The sequence below is a fragment of the Lemur catta genome, chromosome 14, assembly GCF_020740605.2.
Source record: "Lemur catta isolate mLemCat1 chromosome 14, mLemCat1.pri, whole genome shotgun sequence".
NCBI lineage: Eukaryota > Metazoa > Chordata > Mammalia > Primates > Lemuridae > Lemur > Lemur catta.
Window position 1 is genome coordinate 32,172,911 of NC_059141.1, and position 24,145 is coordinate 32,197,055.

The 24,145-nt window shown below is 37.6% G+C and overlaps 1 protein-coding gene across 4 annotated transcripts in view; it reads right to left on the bottom strand.

Annotated features, from left to right (window-relative positions):
* STAMBPL1 (STAM binding protein like 1) overlaps positions 1–24,145 on the bottom strand; it is a 43,197-nt gene continuing 19,052 nt past the window's right edge. For 3 of the 4 annotated variants that reach the window (XM_045568765.1, XM_045568767.1, XM_045568766.1), the window contains exons 2-11: positions 21,034–21,117; positions 16,204–16,421; positions 12,944–13,019; positions 11,982–12,077; positions 9,557–9,920; positions 8,346–8,470; positions 6,428–6,565; positions 2,306–2,418; positions 1,340–1,439; positions 1–621 (exon numbers count right to left, since the gene is read on the bottom strand). In XM_045568765.1, the coding sequence (XP_045424721.1) occupies positions 565–621; positions 1,340–1,439; positions 2,306–2,418; positions 6,428–6,565; positions 8,346–8,470; positions 9,557–9,920; positions 11,982–12,077; positions 12,944–13,019; positions 16,204–16,421; positions 21,034–21,063 (1,317 nt within the window). In that variant the 5' untranslated portion in view covers positions 21,064–21,117 and the 3' untranslated portion in view covers positions 1–564. The remainder of the gene's footprint in view (positions 622–1,339; positions 1,440–2,305; positions 2,419–6,427; positions 6,566–8,345; positions 8,471–9,556; positions 9,921–11,981; positions 12,078–12,943; positions 13,020–16,203; positions 16,422–21,033; positions 21,118–24,145) is intronic. The other variant, XM_045568768.1, reaches the window with a different exon arrangement.

Consider the following 24,145-nt stretch of genomic DNA (forward strand, 5'->3'; position numbering starts at 1 on the left):
TTGTTCTGGTGTCCTACACTGTGATTCACTGCAGACGTCTCTCTCTGAGACTGGGATTTGATGACGCTGAACACACGGAATGAGCTCTTCTATTTGCTGCCATGTTTCTTCTCACACGTAGAAACCGCTCGCCACCTACCACAGGGACAGGCACAGAAATAGATGGTCTGCCTTGGAGACTACACATACTCAGTATTTCTTATTCGGAATTACATTTTATATAAATAAAAAAAATACAGCAAAATGTCTATAGCTCTAAAAATATATGCAGAGACCTCTATAAATACCAGACACATTTTTTTGCAGCACAATTTATTATCTGGTCATAGTATCTGGATACATTAATAGGTATTGATTTAACACCATGTAACCTCTCTTGATACAGAGCAACCCCCCCCCCAAAAAAAACTTCAAAATGTGCAAGAACAATAAATATCAAACTTTCTGATCTAAAATGTATAAATATAAAATATCAGTCATTTCTGGAAACATCTTAAGAAAATCCGGCAACCACATGTCCATGAGCAGGTGTCTGGTGTTGATGGTGCTTGTATTTGGAACATATCACCTCAGATCCAACACAATTATTTTTATGTCTTTTACCAACACATGTTTGCATATCTAGAAAAGAAAAGATTGGGTTTTACATCATAACGTTGAACACATGATTTTCTTTAGGGAGGGAGTATAGGTTTCCTAATTTAAAATTGCTTCTAATTTTAAAAATATTTCCAATTAGAAGAATTGTAATCACATTCATTTATTTTCAACAATAAGAAACTATTTTACATCGGTTGCCAAGTAATTTTCCTTTTAAATAAATTATAACTTCAAAGTAATGTTTCTCTGATGTCACAGCCACAGAACCTCCAAGCAAAATTAGAAAAAAAAAGGATGCAGTTAAATAACATTTCTTTTGAACTATACAAAGCTGATCAAGAAGTATATAGTCTTCATTGAATTGTTCAGCAGATACTAATTTGGCCATATCAACATTTAATATCATTTCATGCAACATTTAATATCGTTTTCCCTAATAATTGTTTGCTTATTTGGACTTTGAAGAAAACTTTAAGTATCATACAAATACATAAATGGAAAGGTAACTTTGTACATCATCAACTCTACTACAGAAATACTCAAATTTCCTTGTAAATAAAATAATATTGATAAAAAGTCATGAATTTTTTAATTTCTATTATTTCTTAAGCACAAAGATTGATTAATTTTTGAGATAAAAGTCCAAACTAAGCAGTATAGCGTTTTATCCCATATTAGACTGCTACCATTTCTCTCCTTAAAAACAGGGCAAGGGGCAGCACCAAGAAGATGTACTCACACTGAATGGCCTGGGCTCCTTGGTGTGCGGGTGAAAGCCCTTCTTTTTACACGCAGAAACTTCCAGCATGCCAGCATTGGTGAGCCGGAAGATGCCAGTGCTAAATGTTAGGTTGAAAAAAAAGGTATAAAAAGTAAGGATCACGTGGGTTTTCCAGATGCTTTATTTGAATGGCACAAGTGTACATATTCCTCAAATGGGATGCAGAAACCACAAAACTAGGAATTCCGTGGTGATTTTTTTTTTCTAACCAATCCTAAGATGACTGGCATGGAGGAGAGAAATCATAATGAGGACGAGGCAGGTGAGCTGCTGTGTGGGACCCAAGAGGAAAGGCCAGGGCCTCACAGGAGGAAATTGCAAAGGGTAGATATTTCTAACTGTTCTAATAATGTCAAAACTATTTATAGCAACAGCAAATATTTATTAAGTGTTTGCTGCAGCACCAGGCACTCTGCTAAGCACTTTACATCTACTATTATCTTATTTCATCTTTGCATTAGTCCACGATGGGAGAGTAGTAGGGATGAAGCAGCTGAGGCTGGCGGTGGACGGGTTATCCTGCCAAACATGCCACTTGAGGGTGGAGCCGGGATTCCTATGCTTGTAACTACTCTACGATCAGCATTGTCTCCTGAAACTAGGTAATTAAGGCTGGAAAATTCTTACAATAATACATAATACAGTAGAACTAAGATCTCAAATGGCAAACTGGGATAACATCCCCTTTAAATGTTATCCACTTCAAGGTCAAGCTAACTGAAGAAAGAAAACCAGTAATTGTGCCACGGAAAGGACCTTAAAAAGCAAAAGGCTACAGAGCTAGAGGTCTATGGCAGCTGACGCCTGCCATGTCTTTTCCCCAAGGGCATCGGGTGCACTTGCCTATCCGAGCGCCACAGCCTGGTGTCTGGACACACAGGAACCCAGCAGCCCCAGACAAAGCCTTCCAAAAGTCACACTTACTCTTTATGCTTTGGTGAACAAACAATGGCAATAGCCTCTGGCAACATGAGCTGATAGGAACAGTGAGTATGAAGATCAACGCTGGATAAGAATGCAGTTTGGGTGGGATGTGTCTATAAAAAGAAAAAAGGACAATCTTACTAGGGTCCCCGAGCCGTAGCCAAGGCCACAGTCTATTCTAAGAGGAAGTTCTCTTTTATTCACTGTTTTCTTTTTTTACCATCATTAACCAAACAAGAATTTTAAAAAATGTTTTGCTAGTATAATCCTTCCCTTCGTGCATTCCTATTACTTACTCTTTTTCTTTTTTTTTGGAATAACTACAACTTTTGAGATGAGGCTCCTAGGAGTCCTAGTGTACTTTCTTCTTATTGGGAAAGAAAGAACTGGGAATTAATTTGCCAGAGGCTTTGGATAGATTCTTACATAATTATCACAACTCATCTATGAGACCTTTATTTTATTATTTCAATTTTATATACAAGTATCCCAAAACTAAGGGAGGTTAAGTAACCTGCCTGTGGTCACATAGCTGGTGGGGAACAGAGTTGTGACTAGAAATCTTGGACCGGAGATACTTAGCTACAATACCATGAACATGAAAAGAAAGTTTTCACTGCATATACCACATGTTGCTGTGTATCCTTTTGTGGACTGCCATTTTCTATAAATGGGAGAATGGGAGTCTCCAAGTTGTTGAAGGTATTTGGGGTTCACCTTGCACAGCAACTAAATATTCACATGATAAGAAAGAAGGAGATTATAAATTAAAAGCAATCATCCAAGTATCTGGTTACATACAAACTTGTGTCTACAAATCAGAGGTTCATATATGCATATGAAAAATACAAGCATACACAGTGATTTAAAAATTTATATTAAACCCTAATTATCCTTGAAAAAGGAATGTGACCATTTTAATCCTGAAACAAAGGTCCTTGAAACACACTCTCTGGGTCCTGGCTCCCTTACTCACTCACTAGCTATGTGGCACGGTGAAGATTACTCTTGCTCATTTCATCATTCATAAAATAGGGATAATAATAATTTTCTTCATGGGAGTGTTATGAAGATTAAATGTGACAGTCCATGTCAAATTCTTAGAACACTGCTTAGGACACAGAAAGGAATCAAAGTTGTTCGTTGTTATTATTACTCTTGTTATTTTAATGTTGTCATTAGTAACTGAAGGGCATAGGCCCATAGTAGTAGCTAAATATCTTTATGTAAAACTGTGGTGTATTGAGGAAATGCAAGATTTTAAACTTTCCTCTACTTTATTTAATAGAATAAAGGTAAAATCAGCTGATTATTTACGGAAAGATACATGTTCTGCAAGGAAAAAATAACTCTTGGTCTATAAAGACTTAGATCAACAGAGAAATGGAAATTATTGTCTTAAAATGCAAATCTTTAAGTCAGGGTATGAGGCGGAGGATCTGACAGCCTGTTATCTGACAGGGAACACCTCCTCTTAGTAAAATAGAGCCTTCTATGTCTTCGTGAGAAAGTAAGAAATGTTCAAAGGATTATAGTGCTATGGAGACAGCAAGTAGGTTAGCTAATAGACAAATCACTCTGGCTTGCAATAAGGACAGCTCTCCTATGAGAAAATAATGCTCACATTTCCTCACTCTATGGAAATTAAAATGATGATGATGATGATGATGACATTAATAGCAATAGCAGCAGATGACATTTATTGCAACTGAATAATGTGCCAGGCACTGAACTAATCACTTGCCATGAATTATATCACTGAATCCTCATATCAGCAAGGTAAGTGCTATTATTATACCAATTTTACAGATAAGGAAACTGACGTAAGCAGGAGAGTAGGTGACTTGCTGAAGCCCATACAGCTAGTCAAGCCAAGAAGTCTAAATTCAAATCCAGGCATGTCTGATTCTGATTCAGACCTTGTTTCCTATGATTAATTTATAGCTGATAAAAAGTCAGCTCTGGAATTTGTCACTATTATTATGCTCAATAAAAACCATCACAAGAAGTCATTGCAATCATTGAGGTTTAGAAATGTAAGATTTTTGTATTTTCATCAAGCCACAACAATTAGATGTGGTGAAATAAGTTAAACAAAAAGCAAAGTCCTAGAATTCTAGAATTATTCCAAATTCATTCTTTAAACAACTTAAGTTCATTTTTACATATGTTATATACACAGAAGGTCATCAGGGAAAACCTTTTGTTTCTGATTTGGGGAATGTTTGTAAGATAACCTAACATTGACTTGTCACCATAAGTATATAATTTAATGGACTGTCATTCTTAATGTTACAATTTCTTTGCGACAGTTTTTTTTTTGCTTTAAAATGCATTTCTGTAACAGAAATCACATTAAGTTAAACGATGTCTTAAAAATGTAGCAATTTCCAAGCAAACAGTAAGGGATATTACTTACTGTTAAGTAAAGAAAATAGACATAGGGAAAGTTTTACAAACTCTTCATTATAAATCATTTCTTGCATCTGAAAGGCAGTTTATACTTTTCAAAGGGCTTTTACACCTAGCATCATGTCTACTGCTCACACAAATTCAGTGAGGAGAGAAAGCAGTCATTAGCTAAGAAATCTTGAAACAAGGAGGCTAGGAGTCCTGACTAAGGGCACACAGCAATTTACTAGTAATTTACAGGTGGATCTGGGACTAAAGTCTTCTCTACCCTCCTAAATTGCATAACATGAAATGCTTGGCAACTGTGTGTGTGTGGTGTGTGTGTGTGTGTGTGTGTGTGTGTGTGTGTGTGTGTGCACATGCACTGTCCCTAGCTAGTCCTTCTCTATAACGCAAGTAAAACACAAAATGATCACTTATGATTCTTCAGGGGCAGTCAGAGGTCCCCAGAATGTGTTCTGGAAATTTTCTTCGCCAGCATTTCCTAACAGTGGGATGACTTGTCCCTACCTGCTATTGTTTCAATGATGGTGTACCCACCAATATGCATGTTGAAACTTAATTCCCAGTGCAATAGTATCAAAAGGGTGTGGCCTTTGGGAGTTGATTAAATCACGAGGGCTCCACCCTCATGAATGGTATTGGCAGCCTTGTGAAAGGGCTCAAGGTTGAAGGAGGCGCTCTCTCGCCCTTCTGCCTTCTGGCATGCATGTGAGGACAAAGCAACAAGGTGCCACCTTGGAAGCAGAGAGCTGCCCTTACTAGACATCAATGCTAGTGCCTTGATCTGGATTCCCAGCCTCCAGAACTGTAAGAAAGGAGTTTCTGTTCTTTATAAGTTACCCAGTCTCAGGTATTTTGTTATAGCAGCAAAAACAGACTAAGACATTGCCCTAGGTCTAGCTGTGTGTGACTGAATGCAAAAAATGTCCTCCAGATGGATTGAACTATGGATAAAAAGAGTATCATCATCGATCACAATAGCTACAATTATCTTAGTTCCGAGAAAAATGTGCTAAGAAATTCACTGACATTATCTCATTTAATACTCAACATCATATGAAGTCACTTATCGTAATCCCCATTTTATAAATGGTAAAACTGATGCTCAGCTTGCTTAAATCACTTGCCAATGTTCCTATGGTAAACCTTCTTAGCAGAGCTGAGATTTAATCTCATGTCTATTTAACTTGTAAGCCCTTTCCTGCTCCTATGATGGTGAGGTAGATGATAGAACCCAATGTTTTTGGCCCTATTCCCTTGCCCTACTCTGTGGCTATTTATATAGTAATATATACATCACCCTACTGAAAATTTTTTTTCAGAAATTTTCTTAAAATAATCTAATTTAGTCACACAGCAAAAGGAAGGAGAACATTAATAATTGTCTAGTCGAATCAGTTAACAATATGGCTAAGGCTGCACTAGAGTACGTAAAATCATCCAAAAAAGTCACCTAATTTCCAAATGTTACTCTTTTTCTCTCTTTCTCTTTTAACTTTAGATGGCACAAAAAAAGCATAAGATACCCCTCTCCAGATTCCACAGATTTAAACACAGTCTAACATTGGAGAAAATGCTTTAATATGATGACCTTTATTATACTTGAAAAAATAAAACAATAAGAAGCTATTTAAATTATTTTTTTTCCCAAGGAGGAAAATAGCGCACCATATACAAAGAAACTGAAACCCAAAAGGTCAGACATACATGGATCCATCCCAGAGTGAGGAGATCGTGTTGGTCCTGAACATTGAATAATTCTTCTACATTCTCCATGTCACAATAGTCTGGTCCCGCAGACTGCTTTGGCACGATTACATGGGTAATAGTAAATTCATTATGTGTCTAAAAAACAATTAACAAAAAGAATAACATGCATCGGACAGAAAAAAAGAAAAAAGAAAAGAAAAACAAACCCTGAGCAGGAAGAGCAATGTTTTGTTCCAAGACTAGAGAGTACCTCCACCACTTGCATGTATTGCTCCCAGCCTCGAACACACACCCCATCACACAAACAAAGTCCCAAAGGTAAAAACAGATTCTTTGCCAAAAGTTTGTGAGTCAGTTGTTTGGGGCTTGAAACCCATTTTCACAACAAGAAACATCATAAATAGGAATTAGCATTCTAGGCTGGTCCATGGAAGTTTATAGTTACTAAATAATGTCTCGATATATTACATCTACACAATGGAAAAGTCAGAAAAAAACAAGGGCAGGTTTATTCGGAGGGGGAGAAACTAGTTAATTTTGTGATGTTACTGAAGGGCATTTCTTAGGGTTGCAGAGGTTGATGGTTTTGTTTTTATTTTACTAGTTATATTTAATTTTACTTCAAGACAAGACCTTCATCTAATATTAGGAGGACTCCCTAGAATCTTCCATAATTAAGATAATGTTTTGGGTTTACAAATAGATAAGGAGAAAGGAAAAACAAATTACCCCCCCTTAGGTAAAAGATAAGAGTTGAAAGGAAGTAGAGGGTTGTGAAGTGTGCTTGGATCTTCAGGTGAGAGATGTTTGTGCCCCAAAAGGCTGTCTTTGTGCCCCAAAAGGCAGGCTGGCCTTCACAGCATCGTGTAAGCTTCATGTGGCAGGGACCATGGCTGTTTGCAGGCAACTGAATGCCAACACCTAGCACAGCACCTGGCCTGGCACATATAGGTATCAGTAAATATTTGCTGATGGAAGAGTGAATGGACAATGAATGAATCAATGAATGAGACTAAATACAGCATAGGGCACGGAGGAACAAGCAGCAATTGCGCACTGCCCGCTGAAGGGCAACAAGGTGCCTGTGGATGGTCATTATGCTTGTCACCAATGGCTTCCTCTCTCTTGGAGGAAAAGTGATGACAAACACTGGAATACAGCAGGAGAATGTGTATTGACTAAAACATACTATTATTCAATTAAACCGCTGTTTCAAAGCTAACTGTTGAGGGCTTAAAATGTGCCTGGACTCAGAAATATAAACTGATACCCAAAACAGACCACACAAGGACACTTCCAAAGAAACATTATTCATCTTTGTTGCAGGTAGGAAATCGAATGCATCTTCTCTCTTTTCTTTCCTTCTGTTTTGACATTGTCTTTCAACACATTCTTCTGATAATATCTTCCGTAATTAAATACACCCTGTGCCTACAGATTTTAGTTTGTTGAAACTACTGCCTTAAACTAAAGAACACAACAAAACCCTACTTTTGTTCCAAGTGTGTCTGAAAAAGGATGGCAAGATGATACCTGTCACAGGTAATAACAGGTAGAAAGTAATTATATGAACGTATGTAAAACTAACAATTGCAATGGAAATTTGTTTTAGCAAACTAGATGGATTGGGAAATCTGAAGTCCCATAGTCTATATCATTTTTGTAATCAAAGATTTAATTTTGGTTTGATTGATTTTTAAAGACAAGGTTTCATAGTGTCCCTGAAATTTTACAATGCATTTTCTAGAAAAATAATTCCATTAATAATAACAGTAGTTTTATTAAATTAATCTATATAAAGTCAATTTCACAATATTTACAAATCTTAGCATGTTTTTATTCTGTTCTGCTTATCGTGAGAAAGCTAGAACTATTAAAAGTATTCTATGCAGGAAGATATAAAACTAGACCATACCAGTTTTCCACAGAGGATTCCACAGGTTTCTATTCCTCTCACTGTATTAGAGTCTGCCAGCTGCAGAAATCTGTGGCAAAGATCTTTTGGTAAAACTACACATCGCAGTCCTTCAACCACTAAATCTAAGAAACAAAACAAAACAAAAGAGAGAAAAAGCTAAAAAACAAATCTTATGTCTCCAACCTTCAGAATTGTTTCTGGCAAGCAATTGCAGTAAAATATAAATTTTAAAAATAAAATTATCAGGTGCTATACTTCCCATATTTTATTTAAAAACTCTTAAAAGTAAACTTTGACTAGAAGGAAGGTAAAATTACATTTATATATAAATAATTTATAAACAAAGTGGGAAGGTGCAAGCACTTTTACATGTTTGTGCCCTGGATCAATTATTTACATGTATGTTTTCTTTTGGCACAAAGATAATATGTTAAATGCATAGGCTGCAGAGAATGCATCTCATATCCTACAAGACATAGGGTAAACATTCTTTATTGTGTTTAGCACATGTTACTCATATCTTTATGAAAACTGGTGATCAGTAAGTAAAGCACAACGTTTTTGGAAATAATTAGCAGTAAAGTAACTTATGAAATGGTTGCCTATCCTAACTCATTTAAAATAAATGGGAACACAAAAATTCCACTTGACATGTCAGGAAGAATTGTTTGATTTTGGAAACTTGCCAGCACTGATCTAGCAATATTGAGCAGCACTAATTGTTGTAGAAACACATAAACTATTGGGAGGTTAACTGTGTGCATGAGAGTCTCTCGGTCCAGAGATAATGCTAAATATAGTGGGCATAAACATTTTATTGGTGAGCAAAGGTCTGGATACACAATTTTCTCAACATCTTTCCTCTCTGGTATAAGCGTTTACCTTTAAGATTTATGTGTTTCTTAGTTAAAATACATGGAAGAAAAGAATGATTGGAATTTTCATTTAAAATCTCTGTTCAATGACAAAATACAGTCCCATTTATTATAGAGGCTCTGATCTATAGGGAGCAAATCATGTTTCCTGAATTTTAAGGTTATATGTAGTAAGAGCCAGAGAGTATGGAACGGTTAGTTCTGTCGCTGACACCATATATTGTAGGGGTCCTACTACAATTAACGATGAAACATGGAGAACTCAGATGCTATGGAAATACGGTTCCATCCGAGGGGCCTCCACGTCTTGCACGGCTGACTTTCGTCACTTACTCTGAACAGCACTTAGGGTAGCAGCTGGCGTTAAGGCCCTGTTCACAGGCGGAGAGTGGCTGGCGTAATTGGCGGCATCACTTTTATTAGGCTGATCTGCAAATACATTCAGCAAGGAGTTGTTCTGGTGCGGGGAGAAGCAGGACAAAGCACTGCCATCAATCTGCTCCGACAGCGCCGCCGCCGCGGTCTCCTGGCTTCGCATCTGACCTCGGGCTAACTCTTGCTTCTTGAGTTGATCTTCGAAAAACAGAAACTGCTCCGATTCCAGCTGCTGCTGGCGCATCTGAGCGATCCGCTTCCTTTCTGCCTCTATCAATCTCTGATGCTCCAGTTTTTTGAGAATTTCGGCTTTATATTTGTTCTAAAAAATGTGGTGGCCAGAAAAAAAGGTTAGTTTCCAAGGCAAACATATTGAACTGGGATTAGATACTTTCAGTCTTCTAGCAGACAGAGAAAAAGCGAAACACTGGACATACACAACACCACAGCAAAAGCTCCTTGAGCTGAGTGAGACTGCAGTTCTCAGTTCACTCATATTTTACCAGAGACAGGGACAGGCCATGGCAATCCTGCCATTCCTTTGCACATCTAAATACTGGAAAGTCAAGGTCAGGGTTGTCTGCTTAGCCTGACCGACAGGCCATATGGAACAAAAAAATCTCACCTCTAGACTGCACTTCCAACATAGTAGCACTTCTAATATAGCCACTAGCCACATATGGTTACTTAAACTTAAATTAATTAAAATTAAATAAAATTAGAAATTCAGTTCCTCAGATTCACTAATCACATTTAAGTACCCAATAGCCACACACAGCTAGTGGCTACCACACTGGAGAGTGCCAAACAGAACATTACCACTGTCACAGGAAGTTCTATTGGACAGTGCTACCCTAGAACCTTCTACATTTGACTCTATAACTCATACTCTGCTGGGACTTTATGGAGAAGGGGGAAATCTCTAAAAAATGGTTCTCAAAACGTATTCCAACCATCTCTACCAGAACTACCTAGGAGTTTTGTTAAAAATGAGTCATCCAAGCTCCCTAGTCTGAAAAAAATATCCAGGCATTATTATGTCAGAGAATACGAAATTTTAATAAGTTTTCCAAATGACTTTGAAAGGAACTAGATTTTCAGAGCTCCTGTAAGGTGGGGGTAAGGGGAAGGACACAGCTTACAGCAGCATTTCCACATGCACGGGAATCACCCTGGGTCTTGTTACAGTTGCAAATTCTGACTCAGCAGGTCTTGGGGCCTGAGATTCTGCATGTCTAACAAGCTTCCAGGTGACGCTGGTGCTGAGGCAGCGAGGGCTCACGGGCATGTGTGTTTCTCTCTCCTAGGTACAGATGCTACCACGCTACCCCACAGAGATTCTATCTGGAATACTATGTGGATGTGAGGTGACAGGCATCACCAAAGGCAGAACGTGGGACAGATAACAAGGTCCTGAAGGGGAAGACTGTGCACATTGCTGAGAGTGGAAGGGAGGCTTTTCTCTCCCTTGCTATTGCTTTGTCTTAACCTTCAAGATCACTTTTATCTTTTTTGTTTCAAATCAAATTATTAATATCTGCCCTTGAGGGAAACTTCCAATTGCCACATTGTCTCTACCACTGAGTGCAAACACCTCACTCAAACCAGCCTTCCAGTTAGGCCCACAGAAAGTCAAGAGGCTCGAGGACTATTTTCAGAGCTGATGAAATTGAACTGATGTGAGAGTCAGTGAAGGCGGCAAACTCCAAAGCAAACAAAACACACGCAAATGGAAAAAAGCAAAACACATTTGTAATAAAGCTATAAAAATTAAGAATTCACAAGTTGAATGTGAGTATCCCGTAGACTGACTGGTCATTCTCCTTTCAATGCCTTTCAGTACCTGAGATGTCATTATCATGTTCACTCTTTATTTAATAACAATCTAGAAGCCACCACTTTTTGGTGATAAGATTACCTTTCATCCATATGGTTAGCTGTTATTCCATCTCAATCTAATATTGACTGTTATATTTAAGAATCAAATTCACATTTCCAAGGCTTACGTAATTAGACACATCAGAAACCATACACTGCTCTCCCTACCTCCTACTGCTTCTGTTCATCTGGCAAAGTACAGCCATCTGGCTCAAGGTCACATGGGCAAGAATTGGTCAAAAAGCTCTATTTAAATCACTGCAAGAAATGTATTTTCTAATCCATTGCTTTATTAGATGTTGTAGGGAAAGAGAAATATCACGTGTTTGGTTGAAGTGCTTACACTGGATATCAGCATAAATTTTTTTATTGGTTTCACATCATTGCATCTTTCCTTTTTAATTTAAATGCATATGACATTTAAGAAACTCATCACATAAAAATGATATTGAGAAAATATTTGCACAGAAAACAGTCATGAAATAAATGTACCAATTGAACTTACTTTGCTTTGCAAATATTCTTGGTATTCTATGTTATATTTCTTTAAAAGGTCCTTTTTCAATTCATCTGTCCTTGGGAATGCAATCTCCTTCAGTTTCTTTTAAAAATATATATACATATTGATTAGTGGGATTTTCAATATACTCTTTCAGATCATCAGCTGAGAAAGAAAAACAGCTGGTATGTGTATTAGAAATCAAGTCATATTGAGTAACCAAAGATGACAGCAGAAAAATAAATCTCTCTTTTTTAGGAGTCTAAAATACAAATTTTCTGCAGGGAAGAAAAAATATTATCACTTTTGGAAGACCTTTATTGACTTTACTGCTGAGATAAGCATTTTGTTTAGGCAGGTACCCCATCTTTAGGTACTGGGTTTGTAATCAATCCCACATTCCATGTATTTTCAGCTAAAGAGAGTTGGAACTATAGATGTAGCAAATATTGATGATAAATAAATGCATTGCAACAATCTTTCTTTTCCTTGAGAATATTTTAGGCCACCCTCACCCTACCCACAATATTTTATTATCCTTAAGCCCTACAGTACCGTAAGAGGTAAATAGCTAGAACTTTGTGGCTGCCTTAATAATCAACACTGATTTTGAGATAGTTATTGGGATCAGGGCTGTACAAAATAATCAAAACCAGCCAAAATCATTGTCTCAAACAAGTTCATTATCTCAATCTCTGCGAGGAATTGTAAAATAATTCCTTTTTCACACCATAAGGTGACCTTTTTCTTTCTTTCTTTCTTCCCAGCATCAATTAGACACTCATGCTGGGTCAGTAGTGATCATTTAATGTCTAAGAAGAAATCGAAACGTCGTGGCTAATGGAATGAATTTCTTGCGCTCAAACTCTCAAGAGGAAGAGAAAGAGGAGGAAAGGAGGGGAGGGGTGAATCAATAATGGACACTTATGGAGCATTTGATCCCACAGTGGAAATCAATCCCACAATACCTTCATAATATCCTGCTTTTCGGGTACTGCACATTGCTGGTAATCTCGATGGCTAGGAAGCTTTTCTACAAACAAGCTAGAGAAAGAGAAAGCATGTCGTTAGCATTAAATGACAGCAAAAGCTCAATAATGGTTTCTATTAATAATATGAGAATAAGCATCCTTTTAAAAACTGACATGTTTAATAACTTATTTAACCTATAGTCTTTCCATCTGCCTTTTATTTTATTTATTTATTTATTTTTGGAGTTTAAAATTTATTTGCAATTCTTTTTGTTCCTCCCCTAAATTGAGGGGTAGATGTGGAAGTATGTTCAAAATTTAACATTGTATGTTAATACTTTATTCAGAAGATTAGTTCTTTTGTTTCTGGCTTTCTGGGTAATTTTGTTATTCATTTGAGATACTGTTGGATTTATTTAGTTCTGTTTGTATTCACTTTTAGATTTTCCTCCATTCTTATTGCTCCATCTGCCTTTTCAGTAAAGGTTGACATGAATATTATTTTGGTATTACAGGGTAGTTAAGCTCAACAAACTAAGCATTGATGCTAACAGGGTTAAGGTCAGGGTACTCCCTTAAATACACCAAGTCACTTTGACCTTTCTCAGGTCCTAGATGTTTAATCCCACCAGAGCACGTAAAAGTGCAAGAGTTTGGAAAGACTTATATAAATCCCTTCTCACCCTTAAAAAAGATTCAAACAACCACTGATGAATCAGTTAGCACCATTGTGTACGCAGCAAAAACTCTTAACTGAAAATTCATAATGAAGGGAAATGACAACAAAACTTCCTGGTGGAGTAGGAGCTGCTAATCAGTTCATTACTTTTCATCACCTTTTTTGAGGGACAAGAGACAGCAGACTTGAAGGAAAATCCCTACAGCAAACCAGGTGCATCACTGCAGATAAAGTGAATATACTGCTTCCACAAGGGCAGGGATTCTCTTTTTTATTCACTGATGTATCCCCAGTCTGAAGAATAGCATCCAGCTCATAATTAGTGCTCACTAAATATTTGTAAAATGAATGAATAACCCTTCCTTGATAGATCATAATGGGCTGCACATGCTATTTCTGATCAACTAATATGTTACACCTTATACTTAATGATTCTGTTGTTTACAAATCTGTCTCTCACACACACAAATATATTCATATAAATGTTTTTATCACCTCATTTCACCTAATGATAAGGCTATAGAGTAGACAGAACTGGTAGGGTAATTCCTACTTTTCAAATGAGAAAATCAAGGCTTAAAAAGGCTACGTAAAAGTTGATAGCTGCCTAAAGCTTTATACATAAATAAAATTTATATATAAATAAAATCACAGATATGTTGTCTTTCATTTGTAGATGAGGAATGGAGGCCTAGGGAGAATAAATGAATTACAAATTACCCACCACTAATGCCATAAGAGAATTCAAATATTCTGATTACTCAGTAATTCAGAAGGTACAGTGAATCTTCTCCTTCACCACACTCACAATTCCACAGGAGCATATGCAAAACCAAAGCAGAAGGTGACAAGGAAATATTATCAACTGGTAACTTGTAGTTCAGAAATAAAAAGTTTTGGAAGATTTTGTCTATCAATAGTGGAGGATAACCTCCAATTTCATATTTAATGCTTAACTTTCTAAACACAAGTGATTTCCCCAAATAGGATAAAAGCTGCCAACCATTCTCTCAATTTTCAAGTTAAGTGACTTGAATAAAATGCTGATCTGGTCGCTCATGCCCGTAATCCCAGCACTTTGGAAGGCTGAGGCAGGAGGATAGCCTGGGGTCAAGAGTTCCAGACCAGCCTGGGCAATAGCAGGACTTCCTCTCTACAAAAAGTAAGTCAGGCATGGTGGTGCATGGATATAGTCCCAGCTACTTAAGAGGCTGAGGCAGGAGGATTGTTTGAGCCCGGGAGTTTGATATTGCAGTGAGCTAAAATGATGCCATTGCACTTTAGCCCAGGCAAAAGAGTGAGACCCTGTCTCCAAAAATAAAATGCAGATCCCAATTTGTATGCCATGTAAATTGATTTTAATTTTGCCCTTGGTAGAATCGTAGAATGCAGTTTTAAAAATATCTTATCTTTTCAACTTCTTAAATGTTCTTGGGGTAAATCCCCAAATAAGCTAGTGAAATTATAAGTGAAATAACCCAGGCACAGAAAGATAAATACTGATTTCACTTATATGTGGAAGGAATCTTAAAAAGTCGAATTCATAGGAGCAGAGAATAAAATGATGATTACCAAGGGCTGGGGATGTGGGGCCGTGGGGTGGGGAGATTTTGGTCAGAGGATACAAAATTTCAGTTAGACAAGAGGAGTAAGTTCAGGAGATGCAGCGTACAACACAGTGATTATAGTTAATAACAAAGTATCCTATACTTGAAAATTGTGAAGAGAGTAGATTTTAAATGTTCTGACTACAAAAAAAAGGTACATGAAGTAATAGGTATGTTAATTAGCTTGATTTAGCATTCTACAATGTATGCATATATGTATCAAAACATCATGTTGCACACTATAAATATATATAATTTTTGTCAGTTAAAAATAAAATTAAAAAATAAAAAATTAATAAAATTAATCAATATGTGTCTTTCAATTAAAACAAAAAATATGTTCAGCATAGGTTTTTCAGGGATGTTTTGATATAGCCATTTTCACTCAACATTTTGAAAGTTCTTTTGTACATGGCATTCTTACATGGTCAAATAAACTGCTTTAAAAAAAACAACAACACTAGGTAATATATGAAACTATTACTGTATCCTATTCCTGAACCTGAATCAGATCTTTCCTTTGTTCCTCAACTTGTCAGCCAGTCTCAAACCACCAAATCAAATTTTTAAAATGTTGATGGCATATTCTAGGTACTATCGATGGGGCTGCAATATAGCTCCTGCTCTCATACAGCTTATATTCCTGTGGGGGAGAAGGCCCTGAAATCAGAAATTATATTTGTGAACAATGAGACATGCAGGTTCCCGTGTTGACCTGTTGAGAGGGACTCTGATACCCCTGAGGCTGATCCCCTGCCTGACCTTCTTCCTACCCTTAAACCTCAGAGATGGTCTGATGAGGCCTTTGAATACATTATTAGGTAATTTAAAAACTTAGACATTTAATGCTTTTGGAGATTGTAATACTGGCCTGAACATGAAAATATTCTCAGTATCAAAACTGCCACATCAAAATATCACGTATTTTTCCCATTTCCTCATTTCAAAGGTCTCCAAAACAAAAGACTTACGTAATAAATTTATTATAAAGAACAAAGGCATTTTCCAAGTTTCCTTCTTCCAAATACACAGATGCCATCCTCTCCATTTCTACTCCAGATCGAAAGTAGCGTCGCGGAGTGATGTCTTCACTGATGGTGATATTGCAGCCAAGCTTGCTTAGGGCACGGACTCGCTCTTCTGGGCTTAGGGAAACATCCGTATGGTCGGGCATAGCAGCTAACTTTTTCTGCAAAGCAAAATTTAAATCTCTGATTATAATAAGAAAATATGACTGTTATTATGGATATCGTTTCTCTACTAAAAACCTGACACCAATACCTAAGAAAATTATGTGGAAGTTTCTGGGTATGCAAATGTTTTAGGTCATTTTAGGTAAAATATCTAAAATATTTCATATGAGGATGTTGGTCCTCAAATCCCTGTGAATGTCTCCATTCTGGATCATGTGAAGCAGTCACAGATGGATTCCTGCCGTGGTAAAGCTCATGTTATTCTACTCTGAAGGGTCTCCAGGAGATAGCTTGGATTAAAAGTTACTATTTATATAACAGTTCAATTCTATTCCAGGATGTATTGAGTTTAACAAAAAGTTTTCGGGGTCTCTCTGCATCTTCATTGAGTGAAAAAAGAACGTACCGATAAGTCTTAGAGAAGCCTTTTCAAGCATAAGAACACCATCCCCATTTTTTTAAAACATAAAAAAACTCCACACAACATTAATTACATTGTTACTTAGTTCTAGACTGAGGAAATAATAAGGTACTAAGAAAAGTCAGTGCTATTATTTAGGTTATTAGGTATGCAATGTCTGATTTCCTTAAGTACTAAGGTTGATAGTTGGTATCTCTGATATTTCACTTTGACACTTCTTGTTATACTTTTATCGTGAAGGTACAGCCTCATTCTTCCAAATGCATGGTTTGGCTTGTATTATCTTTCAAAAATTTTTTAGAGTAATTTTTCTGAAACCATGGATAAGTCAAAAATTCATGTTATTTTTGAATATGAGTTTCTTTGTGAAACCAATGCAGTGCAGACAGCTCAAAATATCAAAACCACGTGTCTGGGAAGGATGTGGCTAATGAATACACAGCATGTGGATGGTTTGAGAAGTTCCATTCTGGTCATTTTAATCTTGAAAATGAACCATGTGGGCGACCTGAGACCAAGGTAGATAATGATGAGCTGAAAGGTGTAGTGGAAACGAATCCACCTCCACCTACGTGTGAATTAGCAGCAAGGTTTGATATTACTATTGCAACAATATTGGGCCATTTGAAACAAATCACAGGGTAAAGAAGCTGGATAGATGGGTTCCACATTAATTAAACGAGTGTCAGAAAAGAATTAAACAAGCATCAGAAAAGAAATCATCTCAAAGCTTGCCTTTCTTTGCTGTCACGACATAAAGGCTAACCATTTCCACACTGTCTGGTTACACTTGATGAAAAATGGATTCTTTTTGACAATCGCAAGTGTTTCACACAATGGTTGGATAAAGATGAAGTGCCAAAATACAGTACAAAACCAAATAGTCATCAAAAGAAGCTAATGGTGTCTGTTTGATGGTACAGCGCTGCTATTATCCACCATAGCTTCATGAAACCTGGTCAATGGATTACAGCAGATGTCTACTGCAACCAGTTGGATGAAATGATGAGGATGCTTGAGATTATGCAGCTGAGATTGGTCAACAGAGACAGGCAATCCTCTTGCAAGACAACGCTCGACCACATGTCACACGAACAACGCTGCTCAAACTACAGAGACGGGACTTTAAACTCTCTGTCACCAACCGTATTCACCAGACCTTGCACCAACTGACTACCACTTCTTGCCAGCTTTGAAGCACTTCTTGCAAGGAAAAATATTCAATTCTCAAAAAGCTGTATAAAATGCCTTTCGCAATTTCATCGCCACTTGCTCTCCAGGCTTCTTCGCTGCTGGCATAAGCAAGCGGCCGTTAAGATGGCAAAACTGTGTGGATAGTCTAGGCGCAACTTTGATCAATTGTACTGCTTCTTGTTCAAGATATAATAAACTAAACTTTTGATTTGAAATTGGACATTTCATATTTAATGATCTAATAATTAATACATTTGAGTTTTATTAATAAAAACAATATACCTTTTGGTAAAGCATAGAACATATACAATCGGAATAATTATTCAATTATTCAGTAAAAAGTCATGCTTGAGAAAGGCAAAAAGTCAGGAAATGTTTTTCTGTTAAGGGCTGGATGGCATATATCTTAGGCTTTGCCAGTCAAGGTCTCTGCTGCAACTTGAATTCAGCTCTCTCAGTGTGAAAGCCGGCATGAACAAAAAATGCAAGTGAATGAGCCTGGCTGTGTTCCAGAAATTTTTATTTATGAAAACAAGCAGGGGATTTGGCCCTTAGAGCATAGTTTGCTGACCCTTACTTTAGACCAATGTGTCTGAAAGTATGATGTAGTAGCAGCATAAGCATCAACTAGGAGTTTCTTAAAAATGCACATTGCTAATAGGCTCTAGCTCAGATCTACAAACACAGTATCTCTGAAGGGAGACTGGAGAATCGATGCGAACTGGTGTTCTCAGAGGTATTTGTGCATGCTGCAGTTAGAGAAGCACAGCTCTAGAACAACCGCTCTACCATCATTGCATCCTCCAAGAACAGAGGTAGCCCAGAGCAAATTTAGCTTTCCCTGGCCTCCTCAATCAGTTTAAGGGTAGGTTGCGAGTCTGACTACAGTGCAGGTGAAGCACTTGATTCGAGTCTGTAGAAAGCTGTGAAAGAAATCAAGTAGGCATACTTTTAGTCTGGCCATGGATTACTGAACCAGCCATGAGGGACAGGCTGCAGTGAATTAGATACTTGGAGTTTTTCCAACGCCATCTGGTATACTTTGGTGGTAATTTTATAGCCGATAGAACCACAGAGATCTGAAATGATTCTTGGTCCTAAAGGTTTAATATATAACGAGAGAACCATAAACTTGTTCGAAGCCCATTGTGTCTCCTGTAGCTTCTATTATGTGGCTTCCCCACATCAGAGACAGGAATTGGAGCTTGTGAGCTCTGAGCCTCAGGCTTGAGTATTCGCAGTCTTTTCCAACTGAGACATCTCAAATACTACAGCAATCCATTCACTTTTACATAATCACATTCACCTATAGAACGCAACAGCCCTAAATGAAAATACAATGACATCAGAAAATGACTGGAAAAAAATCTACGAAAATTAGAGCATTTTCTAGGGGGCTTCCAGCCTCCCACATATACAAAAGTAATGTGTTCATATTTTACTACTATACAGTCCACACTGAATTATAATTATTTCTGTACAAGTATTTCTAACCCCTTATGAGGTTTTGAAAGTCATAATTTTCCATTTATCTCTGTTCCTGGGATGTAGCATATTCCCTGCAATATAGGTGATAATAAGTGTGTCAGGTAAGAGAGAGAAAAAAGTGAGGAAGAAAGAAAAAGGAGCAACAAGAGACTCTAATTAGATTACCTTTTTTCCCTGATGATAGAAATAAAATTGATTTTTCCTTTACTGAATGGTCCTATCCTTCTCAAATTTAAAATAGATTTCAGAGATAAGCTGGAAAACAACCTCAAGTCTTCATCAATCTATATTTCATTTGCATGCGAGTCTCTTGGATAAAAACACAAATTTTTCAGATGAAAAGCCTTAGTGTTTATTATTACAGTGACACATATAACAAATTTTAATTATTCCTATATATTGCTCTAGAAAAACACAGAAGACATGCCATACAGATGACTCCTGCCTCTGCAGAGGGGGAAATGGGGCAGTGTTTACAAACCCACAGTGGAATGACAACATGGGGTCAGAAAGTGAAAAAGCTTCTGCAATTGTGTACTTCTAAACATATTCTAAAAACAACTAAGCTCCTGTGAAAGACTTTTTTGAACAAGAGAAAACATTAGGTCACAACCTATTTCAGTGCAAGAACCAGGCCCTCTCTTCCTTTATGTCCTGGTGCTAGGCTTTGTGTGTGCAGGGTATTTAGTATCCCGCTGGACTAACTACCGCTACAGGGTTGCAGTGAGTGGGTTAGAGAGGATCATCAGGTAGAGGGCAATGATAATGACAGCTTCCATTTATCAAGCCACGATGATAGGCTGGGAGTATCAGAAATATTGTTTCCAATCGTCATAAGGCACAAAGTACAAAATCAGGGCCATGGAGATTACATAACATGCCTATATTCACACTCAGAGACTGATCTGGGACACAGAATAAGCCCACGTGATCCCAAGGCCCCTGTTATTTCCTCTCCAGCAAAAGCATCTTTTAAGATGTAGCTAGAGAAAGTGCACATGGTGTTGGGCAGTGAGGGGAAAAGTGAGAACAAGAGTTTCAAGTGTACAGATATTTACACAAGAATCCAAAGCAACACCTAGGTGTTAAATGTATGTTTTCCTTAGTGATTATCCCATAAGGTGAGTCTCTAATTTTTATCTGCAAAGAAGCTGAGGCACCAATGAGGTTTAAGTACCTGCTAAGATGTCAATTCTGAAATTCTTCTTTCCGGTGTTTGCCAAAAGATTATACTCCTGGAATCTTGCCAGATAAATTAAAATTTCAGACTTTTCCGGGGGGAAAAAAAAGATCTATTTTTAAATCTTAAAAAAAATAAATAAATAAATCTTGTTCAGATGGCTTTATTAGTCACTTCCTCAAAGGAGACGACCACACTGACGAAAAACTATTAATACAAGGGCTAAACTTCTTAAAGTAATTGTGACTCATCTCACATTTGGTATGTTTCTGTTCTTCTTTCTGGGCTTTCCAACCATATGTGAATATTAGTTGGTGTGACCTACCAGAGAATTCACAGTAAATGGCTGATCCATGTTGTTCTGTCTACAAAAATGAAGATGTTCACCGTTTCTTCTCAATCACTTCATCTGTTTCAAAGACAAAAAGCAGAGCTACAGTTATTTTGTGAGAACCAAAGTCTCAAATCCCAAACCCTAGCGTTATTGCTGCCTCTGAACAACATGAACAAATTGACATAACTTATGTAATCTGAATGTTTAGAGAGACTGTTAGAAATAAATCTCTTCCTGAAAATACAAAATGGCAGGTGGTTATGGTTGCTTGAAGCTGACCATCAAAAGTGGAAGTATGAAGGGAATTGATGTTTGACCAGCCCCCATTAGGAATCTGCTGGGGGTTCCCTTACTTAGAATTCTATGCAAGGTTATAAAGTATTATAGGGTCACCTTCTTCAAAGGAAAAAAGAAGATCATAGTAGTTAAAAGCATGAACTCTGGGGCCATAGACTCTACTCTTCAATCTGAAGCCAGTCTGGGTTTAAACTCAGCCTTAGAGCTGTGGTACACGGAATTTTAGGGTGGCTCTGTGATTCCTGCCCCTTCTTACCCACAGATTTGCATAATCCTCTCCCCTTGAGTGTGGATGAGACCTGTAACTGGCTTCTAATCAATAGAAGATAGCAAAGGTGATGGAATATTACTCCCATGATTATGTTACATCATGTGGCAAAGATGAAGAGATACTGCAAAGGCCCCTAATCGGTTGATGTTAACTAAAAGGGAGCTCATCCTGGGTGGGCCTGACCTAATCAGGTAAGACCCTGAAAAGGAATATTCTCTTGCTGGCCTTAAAGATTCAGCTGCCATGTGATCCAGAGATACAGGAAATTTACTCTGCCAATAACTACACAAGCTTGGAGGAGGACTCTGAGCCTCTGGTGAGACCCTAGCCCAGGTCAACATCTCAAATGCTGCCTTGTGAGACCGTGAGCAGAGGACCTAGTCAAGCCGTGCCCAGATTCATGAAGAAATAAACCAGAAAAAAAGACTTTAAAAGAGTTAAAGTGACAGAACAAAGTCTTATGGGGAATGTGAGTGGGGAGAGAGGGGAACCACGAAGTACTAGTCAGTCACTGATTAGGGACTTGTAAAAGAGTAGAACTATTTCTTTTAAGGGTTACTCTGATCCATAAACGGAGAGCAGATAATTTTAAAGGTTGGAAACACTAAGACAGTGGTTCTTAAATGTTACCGTACCCAAAATAATATAAATCATTTAAAATGCAGATTCTTGGGACTCACCCACAAGGAGTCTGAATCCATCAGTTTGAGGCCCACAAACAGGCATTGTCAGGATATGATTTCAGCACGTGAAGTTTCCAAACAACACTTTCAGGGACACTGCATTTGATAATGCATTAAGCAGGATTCTTAGTTACAGGCAAACGCACTGACTCTTGAATTCATAGAAGGATCATGGAAAAACCACAAATTTCTAGCAGGGCCAGAGAAATCAAGCTTGGAAGCTACACATTCTAGAACATCGCCCCAAATCACAGGGCAGCATGGGTCTGGGGAACACACCACTGCTGTCTCTGTCACTGGATGACAAGCGAGCCTGCAGCTTCCACCACCAACATCAGCAACTCCAGCAACTCCCTGCTGCCCCGGAAAGGATGTGCAGCTGCCATATACTTCTGCGTGTCCCTAGTTTCTATTTCAAAGCATGAGCCGGAGGTGTCTAACTGGCAGAGTCTAGGCCACGCGCCTGCAGTCTGGCTACAAAGATGGCTGAAAATGCAAATCTCTAGTGCTTTCTATTCCTGTAGGAGGCAGTGGGATGTGCCAAGTGAGAAAAGATGGATTCAGGGTTGGGTGACCAAAAAAACAATGGTGAGTGTGCACCAGAACAAACAAACTTCTCTGTCATGAGCTTCTGTATGTACGAAATGTTTAATTAAATGTATCTTAAACACCAGAAGTTATTAAATTACTACACATAAAAACAATCACTATTAACTCCCACATAGACATTTATCAAGAATTCAGAAATAGAAACCAACTTCCCTCAAATCTAAGATGAAAGAAGTTCATACATTGGTTGGTCAACTTATGTCCTGAACCATTAATTACTTGATGGCAGTGGTCCTGTCTTAATTTCTTTATTTTTAATCTCTAGTCTTGGTACTTATAGTTGCAATATAAACAATTACCAAAGTTAACATAAACATGTATCTTCTCTAGATCAGTAGCTCTCAAAGTATGGTCCAGGTTCCCCAAGATCTTTTTAGGGAGTCTGTGAGGTCAGTCTTATTTTCATAATATTACTAAAACATTACCTGCTTTCTTAACATCAGTTTCTCCTGATTGCATAGTGGAGATTTCCAGAGGGTATAACAGTTAATGGAATATTTACTTGCATACTCTTCTAAATGTCCGTTTTAATTTTTAATACAGTATATATAAGTAGATATAACCCACATAAACAAAGCTTTTCAGTGTTCATAGTAATTTTTACAAGTGCAAAGGCATTCCAAGACCAAAAAGTTTGGAAACCATTGCTCTAGATCAACTATGCAAACAAATAAAACAAAAACTCACTATGCTACTTAAATCTAATTAGAAATAAAGTGAGTCATAAGAATCTAAAGTAGGAAAAATTAATGGCAAGTATCACCTTCCATTTGTGCTACTAGGGTCTTACTAAAATAATTAGAAAATTTAAACTGAGAGTGCAATGACAGGTACTTTACTAACTCACAGAACCTGAGACCCACAAGAACAAATGCAGCAGACTGCTAAAGGCCCGGCTATACCCATTATCTCTTTCTGATGTCATACAGAATTTTTAGCTGACACACAGCCATGCAGCTAAAACCCACATTTTCCAGCCTTTCTTGGAGTAAGGTGTGACCACGTCACCAAGTTTTGGCCAAAGGCGTGCGAACAGAAGTGATTCAATCAGAGTCTGGGTCTTGTACTTTGAAAGAAGGGTCATGGCCTTCTCCATCCATCCCTTCCCCTTCTTCCAGATGACAGGAAGGTGAGTCACCTTGAGTCATGACAATGAACCATGACAAAGTGCGAAGGAAAAAGGAGCACTCTAGTTTGCTTGCACTCAGACACTATTAAGAGAGAGAGAAATGTCTATCTTGTT